General features: G+C 42.6%; 1 protein-coding gene across 16 annotated transcripts in view; it reads left to right on the top strand.

Annotated features, from left to right (window-relative positions):
* JAKMIP2 (janus kinase and microtubule interacting protein 2) overlaps positions 1–15,307 on the top strand; it is a 64,018-nt gene that overhangs the window by 23,694 nt on the left and 25,017 nt on the right. For 14 of the 16 annotated variants that reach the window (XM_065029324.1, XM_065029327.1, XM_065029322.1 and 11 more), the window contains exons 8-19: positions 773–829; positions 2,588–2,707; positions 3,179–3,307; positions 4,252–4,335; positions 4,677–4,739; positions 6,841–6,939; positions 9,957–10,055; positions 10,393–10,446; positions 11,298–11,363; positions 12,209–12,277; positions 13,983–14,060; positions 14,919–15,122. In XM_065029324.1, coding sequence (XP_064885396.1) covers positions 773–829; positions 2,588–2,707; positions 3,179–3,307; positions 4,252–4,335; positions 4,677–4,739; positions 6,841–6,939; positions 9,957–10,055; positions 10,393–10,446; positions 11,298–11,363; positions 12,209–12,277; positions 13,983–14,060; positions 14,919–15,122 — 1,122 coding nt within the window. Of the gene's footprint in view, positions 1–772; positions 830–2,587; positions 2,708–3,178; positions 3,308–4,251; positions 4,336–4,676; positions 4,740–6,840; positions 6,940–9,956; positions 10,056–10,392; positions 10,447–11,297; positions 11,364–12,208; positions 12,278–13,982; positions 14,061–14,791; positions 15,123–15,307 lie in introns of all 16 variants that reach the window. The other 2 variants (XM_065029336.1, XM_065029337.1) reach the window with 2 other exon arrangements.

Genomic DNA, 15,307 nt, shown 5'->3' with positions numbered 1-15,307 from the left:
TGTCCAGAGCAGATTCCTATGTACAGTTCACCACTGATAGTGTTTTTTCCTGTAATTAGAGGTCTGAGGCTTAATATCTTACTTTTAACACCTGCAAATTTGTAGACATAGGTGTGTATAGGTGAAGTTTAACTGACTTTCTAGTGGGGCATCAAATCCTACGACTCAAAAATATAACAAGAGGCAGGCACACAGTGAGATATGTACAGGACAAGCGTGTACTGCAAGAAAGTGGTTCACTAGTTCCTTTGTCATTTAACACTGACAGTCCCTTTTTCAGCTGACTTTGCGTTGTGATGTTGAGGGGCAGGATAAAGAGACTCCAAAAACAGGCTGTTGCCTCTTCTAAGACATCATTGCTAAGAGTGGTGAGATCAACACTACCACCATGTAATGGCTTTGAGGCAGAAGCAGCATCTCCTCCGCAGGGAAGGCAGATGACCTCTCATACAAAGCCCAAACCAGTCCCCTGCCACAGGCCTCCCAGTGATTTTTGACACGAAATCCATCAGCGTCTGTTGTTTGACAGCCTGTCAAGGTGACACTGTAACAAGGGTTTTTTTCAGATATCCTGTCTTCCCTTCAAGTGGTTTTCAGCTGACGCATGTACAGGTTTGGATATGAATCCTCCCTTCCACCTGGAATGAGATTCCTGTTTGAATGTACTAACAGAAAGTCAGTGGAAGCCAAATGGTTTACTTCCTCTGTAGATTTGGCCTTCTATAGCTGCAAACAAAAGGAGAGAGAGTAACTTCTAAATCTTCTTTTCCAGGACAGGGAGAAACTCATCCGTCGCAGAAAGCATAAAAGGAGCTCAAAGCCAATTAAGGTAAGAGGGAAAGTAATTTTCAGCTTATATAAAAATATTAGAGTAGGCTCTGTAGGAAAACATACTTTAGCAATCTGATTAAAGAGAGCTTTGTGGATTATAACAATCTGCTTTAGTGGTTGGGATTATAAACACCTTAGTTACTTAGAGAGGGCTTTTTAAGTCTACTTGGAAGTTCAGTTAAGGGTGCATAGCTATTTTATTTTCAGCAAAATGGGGCTTCCTCTACCTCTGGAATAGTAATAATCTTCCTTCCATCTAGTTTCTATAAATATTGGTCTCAAGGTCTTTTATGCTAAGATGTATTTACATTTCCAAATACCTTACCTTCTGCTGTCTATTTTTCACAGCATGTATGGGCTAAAACAAAATCCTTGTGCTTCCTTCTTCAAGTGGAAGTGTCTGCCTGAGAAACTGCACGTCATTCTCTCCTGTTCAGTTCCATGGGACTTTGGCTACCCCTTGCATTACTCTGAGTGGGGTCCAGTCCAAAGTTGGTATAATTTATAACCATTCTAGAGCTGAGTAGTCAGCAGTAGTTCAAGTAGCTTTTTTATCAGCTAGATATGAAGAAGAATGACTTTGCAACAGCCAGATCTCACCTCTAGAAAGCAGAAATACTGTATAGGAAACAGGGCTTGGTTGCTCTTTGTCCTTCAAGGACACCCCTTAGTACATCAGCCATGTGTGAAAGTAATGAAATGCTCTCCTACACACAGAGGATTTCAGACCAGTACATCCTAGATGTGTCATCACATTGTTTCTATATGGGTTTTGAAGCAATATGCAGCAGGCATAACTAGGAGACAAGGACTAAAAAGTATTTTCATCAGTTGACTTCATTTCCTAACCAGAGATTATAACATGGAAGAATATGGCTATTGTCTTCATTTGGAAAAATAATGAACAAAAAAAGGTAATATATGCAAAAGATTATTGGCATCTTTGGTACTTGTTTTTAGTGTGATTCAAATTCTAGGTTTAGAAGGTTGTAACCAGTCAGCAGAAGTGAAGAATGTTGCAAACCAGAAGTGCATCTTAAACGTTCGTCCATCAGTTTGTCTGCCCTCATAGGACATGACTCAGAGTTTTAATTTGATTTAATTCAGCTACTGAGATTGGAGATAGTGAGGTGTCAGACATAAAACCCTACTGTGCAGAGTGGGCAATCTCCTACAACATGCGGCAGTTACTATAGTACTGGAAAGATGTGCCAGATAAAAATTCCTTCACACTAAGTTTTGTGTTAGTATAGCTTTCGCTCACTCCAACAACAATATCAGTGAGAGAAGCACCGGGATATTAAAAATGTCAGCAGTGTCTGTGAGAGAAGAAGGAAATGCACACATTTCCAACTCTTTATGGTGTTATCTTTGCCCATCAGTCTGTGTGTTGATAGGTGTCTTCTAAACAGCTTTGGGGTTAACCATTCTCCTGCCTTCCTGCAAGGGCCGAGACTTTTCCTTGAGCATGTTGCTGCTGTCATGTTTTCCAATTTTTAGAATGAGCCAGATCCTGCGCTCAGAAAAATTAATCAGAAAACTCATTTTCCACCAGCACAACACCTAATCTTCAATATGGTTCCCTTTGGGTTTATTTGGAGATGGTAATTTCAGGGGTAGCCCACTGCTCTTTTTTTGTGTCTTGCCTTTTTTAAGTGACTCTCGATGCAATTTTGAACTAACCTTTTCCTCTCCATCAGAAACTCATGCTACCTGTTTCCAAGGAGATTCAGAAAACATGTTTTCCCTTTTTTAGAGACATGTTGTGGATACATTTTTTGGTTATGATGATGATTCCATGGACTCTGAAACATCCTCTGTGGCCTCATATAGAACAGACAGAACGCCAGCAACCCCAGATGATGATCTGGATGAGGTAAGATCCGACTCTCTCCATAGGCAAAGACAGGTTTTCAGGAGACACTGATTTTCAAAGCAAGTGGCCAGGTTTTCAAAAAGACTTAGGTTTTTGTAGAGCATTTTGAATGATAAGTTCTTCATTGAGTTTGGCCTTGATTTTGATTACCGATATACTGGAATGTTAAGTGGTTCTTCAAAATCCGGTCCATAAAGTCTACAGCTATGACTTCAATGGAATCTGAAATGATTTTGTTTCCTCTCCACCTTCACGAAAATAAAGCTATCACATTTATTTTAGCTTGAAGACATAAACGCTGTATAACTTCTGCGTTCTTACTACTTCATGTCACAGCAAGCTCACAAAAAAAAATCATTTGAATCAAGACTTGTAAACCAGCTATTGTGCTTAACAGATCACCCTTGCATTCTTTGCTGTAGCAGTGCTCGACTGCCTGGGTGCTTAGATATGTCCTTTCCGATCCTTCAGGGTTTAGCAGCGGAAGAATCAGAGCTGCGGTTTCGACAGCTGACAAAGGAGTACCAGGCCTTGCAGAGAGCGTATGCACTGCTGCAGGAGCAGACAGGGGGCATCATAGATGCTGAAAGAGAAGCCAAGGTCAGTATTTGTGTAAGAGTAAAAGCATTTCATTGCTATCAGGATATACAATCCCCCCAAAGTGACATACAAGGGAACAGTTACATATAACATACATACAACTGAGAGATGTCGGTTTCACTCATTTGCTGAGTACGTTTAAAGAGAGTGACAAGAATGGACACAGTCACTCCATTTACAAGGGGCTGTCCTCCGCCTGAACCTGAAAACTCTGCAGGCATGCTAAAACAGTTCTGCAGTTTAGCACAGAATCGCAAAGGTTTTCTCTGAAGTGGTTGGATTTTAGAGGTAAATGGAGATCTGTGGGTTTTCACAAAGACACATTGCACTGACTTTAGGAATATTCACCTGAATGTTTCTTACAGGGAAATGCAAGTAATATTCAAATTTGAATGTGATGCAGACTACAGTAAACCTGCCGAGGTGAAAAATGTTGTCCCTCTAATAAAATCATAGACCCATTCAGGCCGGAAGAGACCTCAGGCAGTCTCCAGCCCAAACTCCTGCTCAGAGCCATGTCAGCTGGGAGATCACACCAGATTTTTTAGCGCTTTGTTGAGTCAGCTCTTCACGATACCCCGGGCAGTTATAACTCCTTGTTTCCACTAGCTTTTTGCCACTCCCATCTACTAAGCACTTTCCTTCAATTCAGAGGCTGCCACTTGCTAGGATCTTTGAGCAAAGCTTGTCATTCCAAATACCCGAGTTTCTGTTTTGCTACTCCAATGCAATACCCAGTATTGGTTTGGCTAGGGTGGGGAGGGGCTGGTATACTACTTTGTTCCCTTTTGCATGCCAGTCTGAGGGGTGGCACAAAAAATTGCTGGTTACTTAGTCAGCGGAAGGAACAGCATAAATCCAGACTCTGCTGTGTCTGGTTTTCTTTTAATACTACTCACGTTGCTGTTAGTGTTACTGTTTAATGCTGTGCTTGACTTCAACAGGCTCAGGAGCAGCTCCAAGCTGAAGTCCAGAGATATAAAGCCAAAATAGAAGATCTGGAGAAAACTTTGGCACAGAAAGGGCAGGTGAGCACTTCTTGTGTATTTTCTTTTCCTATTTTGGATTTTACCTGCTCCACTTACAGAATACCCAGCACAATTTCAGTACCTGTTCCACTTACAGAATACCCGGCACAATTTCAGTATAGACTTCCATGAGACGGAATGTCACTGTTCAGTAAGCAGGCAAGCCTGTCATGCTCAGAAGCCTCGCTGCAGCTTGGTAGACTAATATGGTGTTATTCTGTAAATGACAGTTCGTTCCTGTAGGGTTTTAAAGCCTGAATATTGTGGCTCTAGTTTTCAGTAATGCGTGCCCAACCTCATGGAGTGTGATTATTCTGTAATAGGACTGTTTCATCCAACAGGACTCACACTGGGTGGAAGACAAACAGCTTTTTATTAAGAGGAACCAAGAGCTTTTAGACAAGGTATGTTCCCAACTTTTGTGTGCTCATTCTGAATGGTAATCTGGATCCTACAATACACATTTTGGATGTGAAATCTGGTGATTATATATGTTGGATAAGGATAGAACAGCATAGTTTAATATGGACAGGATAACAGTTGGAGGGACAAACCCTATACAGTTCTGCTTAAGCAGCTTAAGCTGCTGGCAGTTGCTGATGCACCAACTGCTGGTGAGCTCCAGCCTGAGAGCTGGGAGCTCTATTCGTCATTCTGGCTCTGAGGCACAGACCTTTGTGTTCCAGTAGCATTGCCCTGAAGAGGCTACTGCTGCTGCGCTGGCAGGATGCACTGTCTTCGCTTCTGGGTGTGAAACAGCAGCAGAAAGGCAGTTACCCTTTAACACCAGGACCCTTTCATACTGCTAGTCCCTGTGCATTCTGTATATTTTTAAGGGCTTAAAGTCATATCTAGGTCCAGTGGCACTGGTACTGCTCAGTCCCTTGGTACATTTAAGAATATCACCTCTTTGTGTGTGTATGTTTATGTTTGCATGTATGTATACATTTTTAATCATGGAACGCAGGGATACCTCAACATTGCTAGCATATCACCAAGAGTAACAGCAGCGGCCGTACATATGACTGCATCAGCAAGAGGCCGTAATTCCCAGCATCAGCTCTCCTGCCGTCTTTCACCTCCCCAGATGAGGTTTCTTAGCCTGGATTTCTCCTCTTCCATAAACACACCTAGTAAGTCTCCATCCCTGTGCCATCTTTTCCCATCCAGACAAACTGAGCCATGAGGACTTGACCTCAGTTTTACTGTGTTCCCTCACTGTCCTTTTCTGGGCTCTACTCAGACAACCCAACTGCAAAATACACATCCTGGCACTGGCTGGAGACTTGCAGAAGAGAGCAGGCTGAGGAGCTAGTGCTGGAGTTGTCCACAACAAGCAAGGCATAGACAATTATAGCTGCACTCAACTCTGTGGCCTCCAAGATAAGAGGGACATGGACTTGCTGGAGAGAGTCCAGAGCAAGCCATGAAGATGCTCAGAGGCTGGAGCACCTCTGCTGTGGAGACAGGCTGAGAGTTGGGGTTGTGCAGCCTGGTAGAAGAAAAGACTCTGGGGAGACCTAAGAGCAACTCCCAGTACCTAAAGGGGGCCTGCAAGAAAGATGGGGAAGGGCTTTTTACAAGGGCCTGTAGTGATAGGACAAGGGGTAATGGCTTTAAATTGAAAGAGGAGAAATTTAGATCAGATATAAGGAAGAAATTCTTCATCATGAAGGTGGTGAGGCTCTGGAACAGGCTGCCCGGAGCAGCTCTGAGTGCCCCATCCCTGGAAGTGTTCAAGGCCAAGGTGGATGGGGCTTTGAGCAACCTGGTGTAGTAGAAAGTGTGCCTGCCCATGGCAGGGAGTTTGGACTAGATGATCTTTAAGGTCCCTTCCAACCCAAACCATTATATGATTCTGGCCAGTGGGTGGTATTTAAATCTTATCTGCTAATTGACAGAACTACTTGTGTGGTGATGCTGTCCATGCAGTTCACAGAAACTCTTGCTTGTGGGTTGACTGCTTGGGTAAAACTGCCTCCACAAAGACAGCTCTCCCTGCATGTCATCTGTGCTTCATGTACTGCACACCGAGAATCTGATCTAGCCCAAGTTCTTCTCCAAGGCAGGTGCAGCTGTTTGTGTGTCATTCCTGACAGACGTTTATCCAACCACTTCCCAGAGTCCTCCAACAATGATGTCTCCACATCCTTCCCCAGACAATCTCTTCCGGTACTGTACCATGACAGCAGTGTGTTTAGTAGCTAACACTGATGAATCTAATCACTAATCTGACACTTCTGTAGAGTTAACTTCCCCTCTGATCTTCACAAGGATTGGATTCTTTTAGGAAGACCTCCAGCCTAAGCGTGTTATGATGTTTAGGAAGTTGATGAGCAGAAGTTCACTTGTAAACTAAAGATTCACTGAGGTAAAACAGCAAGCAGCGAATCACCTCTATAATTGGGACATTGTGATGCCTATGCTACCTCGACTACTACTCACCAAATATTCGATGTTTATTGTAGCAGTCACACAGATTCTGAATTTACATGTTTTTATTAGATAGAGAAACTGGAAGCAGAAAACAACCGTCTGCAACAGGAGCTGCAGGATGCCCGAGACCAGAATGAGCTGCTGGAGTTCCGCAACCTGGAGCTTGAGGTGATGGATGAGCTCGTTACAGTAGAGCTGTACCAAACTAAACTAGTGCACTTGTACTGGACACCAACTCTAATCAAGTGTTTACACCAGCATTGTAGTCTTAGAACAGAGTAGCAGATCAGGCCCAGCACTTCTAATTGCAAGCTGAAGGCTGTCAGCTGTAATATCCTGGAAACAGTAAGCTCCGTGCTTGACTGGTTCATATCTCTCTGAGCTAGGTGTCCAGAGCGCATAGATAAGCTTAGCTGATTTATATCAGCATGGTTCTTAGTTACTACACCTGCAGATATGTTTTTTTCTAGTACTTTGGAGCGGTCTTTTGTCAACATGCTTTGTTCTTCTTGCTGGCATGGAGTCTTCTAAAATCAACAGAAATTTATTATGTGCAGATCAACCAAATAAGCAAGGCTTAAACCCCATCGTCATGTGCTTTTCTCGGGGCTGCATCCTGGTTCACAGCTAAGATGGCTCCTGAGAACAGGCATCCAGGTTTGGGTGTGGTGGGTTTCGATTTTGTTAGGGTTTTTTTGTGGGGGGGGGGGGTGTGTGTGTCTGCTTTTTGTTGTTTTTCATGAACCCGAGCAGGTCTTGGAAGAGAAAGAAATGTTGAGTGTACTTTTATCTGTAATAGCCGAAGAGCAGAGTGTTCTTCTAAGAAGTCAGATAAAGCAGGTACAATTCCCTCTTCAGGGTCTTCGAAGCCCTGTTTCCCCCTGTGATAGTCTTACTGCTAATCTTTAAACTGCACTGGCTTTGTTTTTTTCCCCTCTAGCCCCGTGCTTGAAGGACTGGAAATGCATGAAGTTTAATTCAGCAGTGATCAATGAAATTGCATAAGCAGTTGTAATAGAAAGTGTCAGACCCAGGGCTGTTGTCTTCCAGTACGGTACCTGTGGGGGTGGAAGGGTTGTACCTCAACCCCCTTGACCAAACAAATCTTGAATTAGTTTGTCTGTGGGGAGCTGGCTGTGAGAGGAGAGGGGGACTGTCCTACCCACACCAGTCTGTACTGGGTGGTTAGAGCACCCTCTTCAGAGGAGAAACGTGCCTGTCAGCTCCTGTGGCAGAGCGAGCTGATACCGGGCTTGTAGCAGCTGCGGGGCACTCGGGCTCTGCTGGGGACGTCTGTGGATCCGCAGGGCCACCGGGCTGGACTGTGCTGGGGCCGGCGGTGCCGGTGCTGCTCCTGGGTTGTGAGTACCCCAGGGTGGCTTGGTGCGAGTACGCGGCTGAGGGGAACATGCAGGCCGACTCAGTGTGAGTGATAAAGCATGATTCAACTTTATTGCCCGAGATAGCGTGTATTTATACCAAATACCATAATTATGCATACTTGTCTCTATCTAATAGGCTAAGCACTAAAAGGTTACATTTACTTACTCCACCTACTTGGGTTTAGCTAGCTATGCGCATCCCGCATTCTTCTGACTCTTATCTCTTCAAGGATATCCTGACCCTGCCTTAGTCAGTACTTTTCCATTCCCCCCCTTTCCCACGGCCTAATAGAAAAGCTAACTAAGGCCTACTTATGTCAACTACAATGGGCTCTGCTCGTACAGTTGCTTGGTGGACTCATGTCCATGCTCCTTGAGCCGATCCCTGACAGCTTGGTACAGAGCCAAGGTGCCCGAGGAGCATGGGCTCCCTGGAGAAGGCTTTGGAATGGTTTCTCTGCTGTTGATCCCTGAGGCACGTTTAGATTTAATCCACCTGTACTTCAGCTTCCTGTCACTGTGATGGGGATAAGAGATATTTTATGCAGGTGAATGTGGTCTTGCTCTTACAGCCTTTATCATCATTTTTGCCAATGCTGGCATGCATGAAAAGCCAACAGTGCCTGCCTGTGTGTGTATAGTGCTTAGCCTGGAGCTGTCCTAATTTGTGTCCGGAGGCCCTAGCACAATGAATAGCGACAGCCTGTCTACCCACTTGCAAGCACTGTCACTTTTGCAGGCACTGGACACAGTCCCTGTTGAGCAGCTCTCCTCATGACCTGTGTTAGGTGAGAAAGGTCCCTCAGATGGCACTGGAGGTTGATGGAGGAGCTCCAGAAGCCTCTACAGGCAGCCAGGGGACTGGGTTGGACTTCAATCTCCCTCTTCTCAGACTATCCCTAGTTACAGATTCTCGTGATGAGCATCAACTGACAAAAACTTCTACCTGGTCTTTTCTCCAGTATAAACTGGTTTATTTCTCAGTTGTTCTTTTTGTTTGCTGTCCAAGGCATTATGTACTTGCCATTCAGAGCTTGTAGGTAACACAGAGGCTTTCCTGGCCCTCGTGAATCAGTGCTGTGGCAGATTTGTCCCCTATTTATACAACTTTTCCACAGTTTTCCCTGACACCTGTGTTTCCATATGACATGGAACTGGATGATCAAGTGAATTACGTGTTCATAAACCAAAAATTTATTTGAACATGAAATTTCATCGTCACTTCTGTGCTTCCCTGAATACCTGAAAGGGATGAAAAGTAACATCTTCAAATTTTTACTTTTGTGTTTGGTCCTTTAAAACTGGACAAATATTTGTAGGTTTTATGCAGTGAAGGTGTATAGCTAAGTTAATCAACTTTTTTGAACTTACTGCTTTCCACAGATATTAGAACATACAACATACCAGGATGAGCAAATGTGTAATCTGAGTATCCTAACAGTGTTAAGTCAAATACCTGTTTCTAAAGGGAGTATTTACAACGATATATAGCTGTTCAACACTTCATTAAGCAAATCACTTGAGTTTTAGCGAGGTGACAGCCTTTCCACAAACAATTTGCAAATTGACATAATTCATCAAATAAATAATCTCCTGTAAAATATTTAGCTCGGGTTTAGGACCCTATCCCATTTGGCACACTGTTTTTCAGACTAGGTCTAAATGTTTCTTCCTTTGACTTGTAAAATGAACAGCTTGGCTTTGTGAAGGATGGTATAAACAGCAGCTATGGCATTCAATGAGTTCTGTGTGATTCCCCTTCATTCTCATACGTTCTCTGGCATTTTTTCAATTTATTTTCAGGAAAGGGAGAGACGGTCTCCGCCATTTAATCTCCAGATTCATCCATTCTCAGATGGTGTGAGTGCTCTACAAATCTACTGCATGAAGGAAGGGGTTAAGGTAGGTCTGTTTTATAAGGTAGCACTTCTAGCTACAGCAGTGGCAGATGCTGCCCATATAACCCGTTACATTAATCTCTGCTAATAACGCCACTAAACTTTTAGCATTTAAATGCAATCAAAATGCAAGAGTGTGTGATGACTTACATAATTGAAGTGGACTCGTAATTTTTGCCATAATGATAAAACCTGGCTCGAAGGCAACTGAAATCAGTATAAGATGCATCTCTGTGGAATATAATGAAGTGGTTGGTTTCAACATTGTTTGTAAGAATTATGAATATTGCAGTCGTGATAAAATGTGCATACCATGCCTTTACCTTATTCTCTTTTTGCAGGATGTCAGCATCCCAGACCTCATAAAGCAGTTAGATATCCTAGGTGATAATGGGGTAAGTTAAAGTGGGAGATATTTTCCATTTACAAGCTGCACTTTGTACAGCGGTGTAAGTGAAATCTGTAATTATCACAACTGTTTTCTAAGATACTTGTTAAATTATGTAATATCAGAAGAATTCATTTAAGGAGTATTTATTTCCATAAATTAAGGATTTGTAAGAGAACTAGTAATAAGGTAGTAGCTTTAACATCTGGTTTAGCAGACTGCGAAGAATGTCCAGAGTCCACTGATACTTGGAACTGGGCCTGACTGCACTGCAGTCATTCAGGAAAGCACATTAACTTGTTTGGCACTGTGAGCCAGCCACATCTTCATCAGTACTAGGATTCCTCTGCAAACAGTTTCACAAGTAGGCAAGAACTATCAAATCCCTTGTGGCTTTCTGCGTGGGCATTCCTGCCTGCTCTTGTCATCCATGTAAAAGAGATCATCCTGTATCTCTGGTCAACATCAGGTATGTTTTAAGAAAGTGTATAGGACATAAAAATAAAGGATCATGGTTGTCTATTCATGTGCTGGTGTAAATCAGCATTATTTTTACAAAAGTTTTAATGGAAATCAAGCTTTGTAAAACTAGCATGAAGACACAAATGGGTCTAATTTTAATTTACATTTCTCATAAGACGCAATGGAATTAAAACATATAGTTAGTCTGTATCGTGCAGAAAGGCAAAAGCAGTGTTCTTTTTGATAGATTAACAGACTCTGAATGTTTCAATGGGAATAGGATACCCAGTACTACAGAGATCCCCTTAAAACTGTAGATGTAGCCTGTAGCCTTGATTGTCTCTATTCATACAGGAAACTGCTGCCAATTTTCTTCTTCCCTCTTCCTCTTGACAGAATTTAAGAAATGAAGAACAAGTAGCCATAATTCAGGCTTCCACTGTTTTGTCCTTGGCAGAAAAGGTAAATTGTGTGCTTGCTTTTTCTCATGTGTTGTCTAAGGCCTCATCTAACACTGGAAATTTTCTGCTCTGTTCCTGTCAATATTGTCAAACTTTCTAGTCTAGGAAGTGATTCCCCAGATAAAGTAAAGTGTGCCAGCACAGTCCCAAATACCTTACTGAAGCAGCAAAAGTGTCAAACTTGGCTGGCCCAAGCTATGAGGTCAAAAAAACTGCAGATACAAAAAGCATGTCAAATGAAACTTACAATTATAAATAGAATAAGAAACCATCAGACTTTTAAGCCATAATTAGTTATAGCATGGGATTTCTAGTCTTGAGATTTCCAGAGCTTCTGAAGGGATCTGTATGAAAAACTTCCACTGGAAGTATGTATCTAAGTTCCTTGTTTAGGAAATGAAAAAGAAAGTCAGAGTTGGCTAAAATTGCTTTCCGTGGCTCAAATACAGCACACAATTTTGGCAACATAGGATCTTCCAAGGATTCTACTCAACAATTCCTCCTGTGCAAAGGGAATTGTCACCTACCCAGCTAATCTGTTTTTAAGATGCTAGAGCTCCATCGCAGGCCCTTATCCCTGGGCTGAAATGGGTGCCCTGTCCGTCCAAAGAAGTGTGCTCTTCCATCTTCCAGTGATCTAGTAATGGTGATCCTCTTGCTGCTTCTCTGTCAAGCGCTACTGACATTGTGGATGCCCCTGCCACAGGAGAGCAGCCTCAGGATGGGCCCAGAACTAGCAACAGGTTACTAAAAATAGACTAACAAGAGGCTGTAGATATCCCACTTGCCACTATCCATGTGCCTAGAAAACATAGAAGGTTACAGCTCTCGTTGTCTTCCCTCCAGTGGATCCAGCAGATTGAGGGAGCTGAAGCCGCTCTGCATCAGAAGATGATGGAGCTGGAAAGTGATATGGTAAGCAAACTTTCCTTAACACGTTTTAGGGGCAAGGCCCTGAGTGTGTCATATTTACTTGATGTGCCAAAAGATAACGAGAAAGGTCTTTTTGCAAATTAAGTATGTAGGCTTTCTCTGATTATTGGTGAATCCATACAATTGTTACTAGTCTAGTTCATATGCAACGGCAGAGTAACATAGAAACAGAATAGTGAATGTCACGGAGACACCCCCGAGTTAGTTTTAGGCAGACAACAAGGTCCAAAACAGCTTTTATTCTGGCCGGAAGAGTACGGCAAATCAACTGACTAGAAGGAGGGTTTATACAATTAGGTAGCACTCTGGTAACATAAAATACAGGTTGGGATATCAATTGAGGAAATTGTTGGGGTGCAGCAAATTAGAATAATGATGATCCACAGTGTGCATGCTCACACTCACAAAAAACAAAGCCAGAGCTCTCTGACTTCAGGATACTACACTCACCTGAGTTCGGCAAGGAATTACACTTGCCTGATGCGGCTAGGACATAGATGATCGCTCACCCAAACGAGGAGGTGGGGCGCTTCCAGTCCCGGGAAGTTTCCTTAGACGGCGTCCCACTCTAAGGGGAGGGCTCATTGGCTTCAGCAGACCCCCTGGCTCTGAGAAGACCACACAAAGTGGATCCTCGGTGGGCACTCCGTTCTATAGCCTGATCAGATCTGGCTGTGGGCATTCTCAGCTTCTCCGCATCGCCCGTTTCCTCCCCCAGCCCTGGCCAATGGACTCGGGGGTCTCACAAAAGAGCCATTACCTGCCCCATTGAAGGAGAGGGGATGTGCATGCAGCTGCCACATCAGTTCTCAGGGAGCGGGGGGAAGTGCAACTGCTACAGTGAAGGTTTGAAAACTTTCTCTTTCCATGAGGATGACTGTTTATTAATAAGTACAGAGAGCTCAAAGGTTGCTCAGTGATTTTCAGAGATGTAAATGACTGCACTCTTTGTCTCATGAGATTCACAGTCTAAACACCAGGTGTTGTATCACATTTCTTCAATACCAGTATGTGGGAAACTAATGAATTATTGCACTCTTTTCTTTCGTTACATTTTAAGCCCATACCATCCTAAATGCAAAACATTCACAGCTGTATGGAAGTTGCTATAGCACCAGTAAAGTTAGTACCTTACCCTAGTTCTAGTTAGTGGAAGTTGAATAGCTGTAGTGGTTTACATTCTGTTCCTATGGTAGCTTTGTACTTGAGTCAATTCAGCTTAAGGTAGGCCGAGAAGTTAAAGCACGGCAGCTGCCTCCAAATAATGTGAATGTGAGTACGCCTGTTTAGTTCCTGTTTATCTCCTTGCACTTTCACACTTCTTCCAAAATAAGAGGAAGCACAAAAGGAGTTGTCACTGATGACAGAGGAGGTATCTTTAGAAAAAGCACACAGAAACCCCTAAATTACCCTGCAGAAATGCCAAGCGATATCGCTGAAGTCAACAAAGAGATGATGGATTTAGTTTTGTGTAGATCAGATGTATTAGCATACAAAAGCAATCCTTAGCTATTTTGCCTTTATTCTGTTTTATCTGAGTCAGATACTATTAACTCTGCAGATTGTCAGTTGAAGACCAGTTTCCCAGTCCTGCCTGAGTCAGATATCTGTAGTTGATTTAATAAAACTTCCCAAAGTATTTTGAGTAACTGATTCAATTTTCTGTCCAAATGATCTTTCATTGTAGGAACAATTTTGCAAAATAAAAGGTTATTTGGAGGAAGAATTAGACTACAGGAAGCAAGCTCTTGACCAAGCATACATGGTATGTACAGAGGAAATCCCGCAGCATATATTGGCACTATGACAGGACACAGACTCCTCTTGGATTAGGAAGAGAGGTTTTTGCTTTTTTATCAGTAACTTACTTTTAATTTGTTTTTTCCCCATTCTTCTAAGGCACTAGCATGCAATCTGCACAGCTTTAACACAACACCTTTTTCAGGTCACAAAGAGGCAGATCTCCTGAAGTCTGAGACTCTTTAGTCAGTTAATCATTAATGTTGTTTTGTCCAACTGGAGTCAGTGCAACCAACTGGGACTCATCTCTGGAATGCTAGCCGTTTTGTACATGCCATAGCAAGACGACAATATGCCACAAAAAGCAAAAGATCCTGCTATAAACACTGGTGTATCGAATTCTGATATGTATGTCTGATAATTGGTTGTGTGAGTTCATCATGTTTGGTTTGTCGAATTAATGAGAACGCTCATTGATTAGCAGGATTAAGAGCAAAGTAGTTGGACGGTGACCTTCAATCTTTCTTCTTCTGTTTTTTAGCACAATTGGTCAAAATTTTAGAGTTGGTGAAGAATTCATCTTTAGAGTCATAAAATAAGAAAATTCTGTCCAACTCCTAATAATTTCTGTAACTGTTTAAAAAAAAAAAAAAGTCAAAGTGAGGAATTTCAGTGAAAATTAATCTTAAAATATCTTAAAAGTCCACATTATTTTGTCAAGACATTGAACCATTTTATGAGTTCTGTTTTTCACAGTTTGGCACGCTTGAGCACAGAGACCACCTCTCATGCAGACACCTGAATCTGCCACCAGCCCCCCAGTTTCCACTGTGTTTCAAACAATGTTTCATCTCTAATTGGCTTTTGGTATTGCATCAACCAGAGGATCCAGGAGCTTGAAGCCACCTTGTACAATGCTTTGCAGCAAGAAACAGTGATAAAATTTGGGGAACTACTCACTGAAAAACAGCAGGAGGAGCTGAGGACAGCAGTAGAAAAGCTGAGACGTCAGATGCTGAGGAAAAGCAGAGAATATGATTGCCAGATTCTTCAGGAGAGGATGGAGCTGCTCCAGCAGGCTCATCAGGTAAGAAAAAGGAGCAATGCACATGTGTATCTACTCAGCTTTCCTGTATAAGAACATAAGTTGAGGCCAAATTTAGGCAAGCTCCTGGTCATGGGAGCTTTCCTAAATTGTGTAAACAAACATGTGTGATAATAGCTTGTGGAGGATTGCTTTGGTGTATTTTGAGCCTTAAAATTCTGAACCAA

The sequence above is a fragment of the Columba livia genome, chromosome 14 (genome assembly GCF_036013475.1).
Source record: "Columba livia isolate bColLiv1 breed racing homer chromosome 14, bColLiv1.pat.W.v2, whole genome shotgun sequence".
Classification (NCBI taxonomy): domain Eukaryota; kingdom Metazoa; phylum Chordata; class Aves; order Columbiformes; family Columbidae; genus Columba; species Columba livia.
This window is presented reverse-complemented; position numbering and strand designations above follow the sequence as displayed.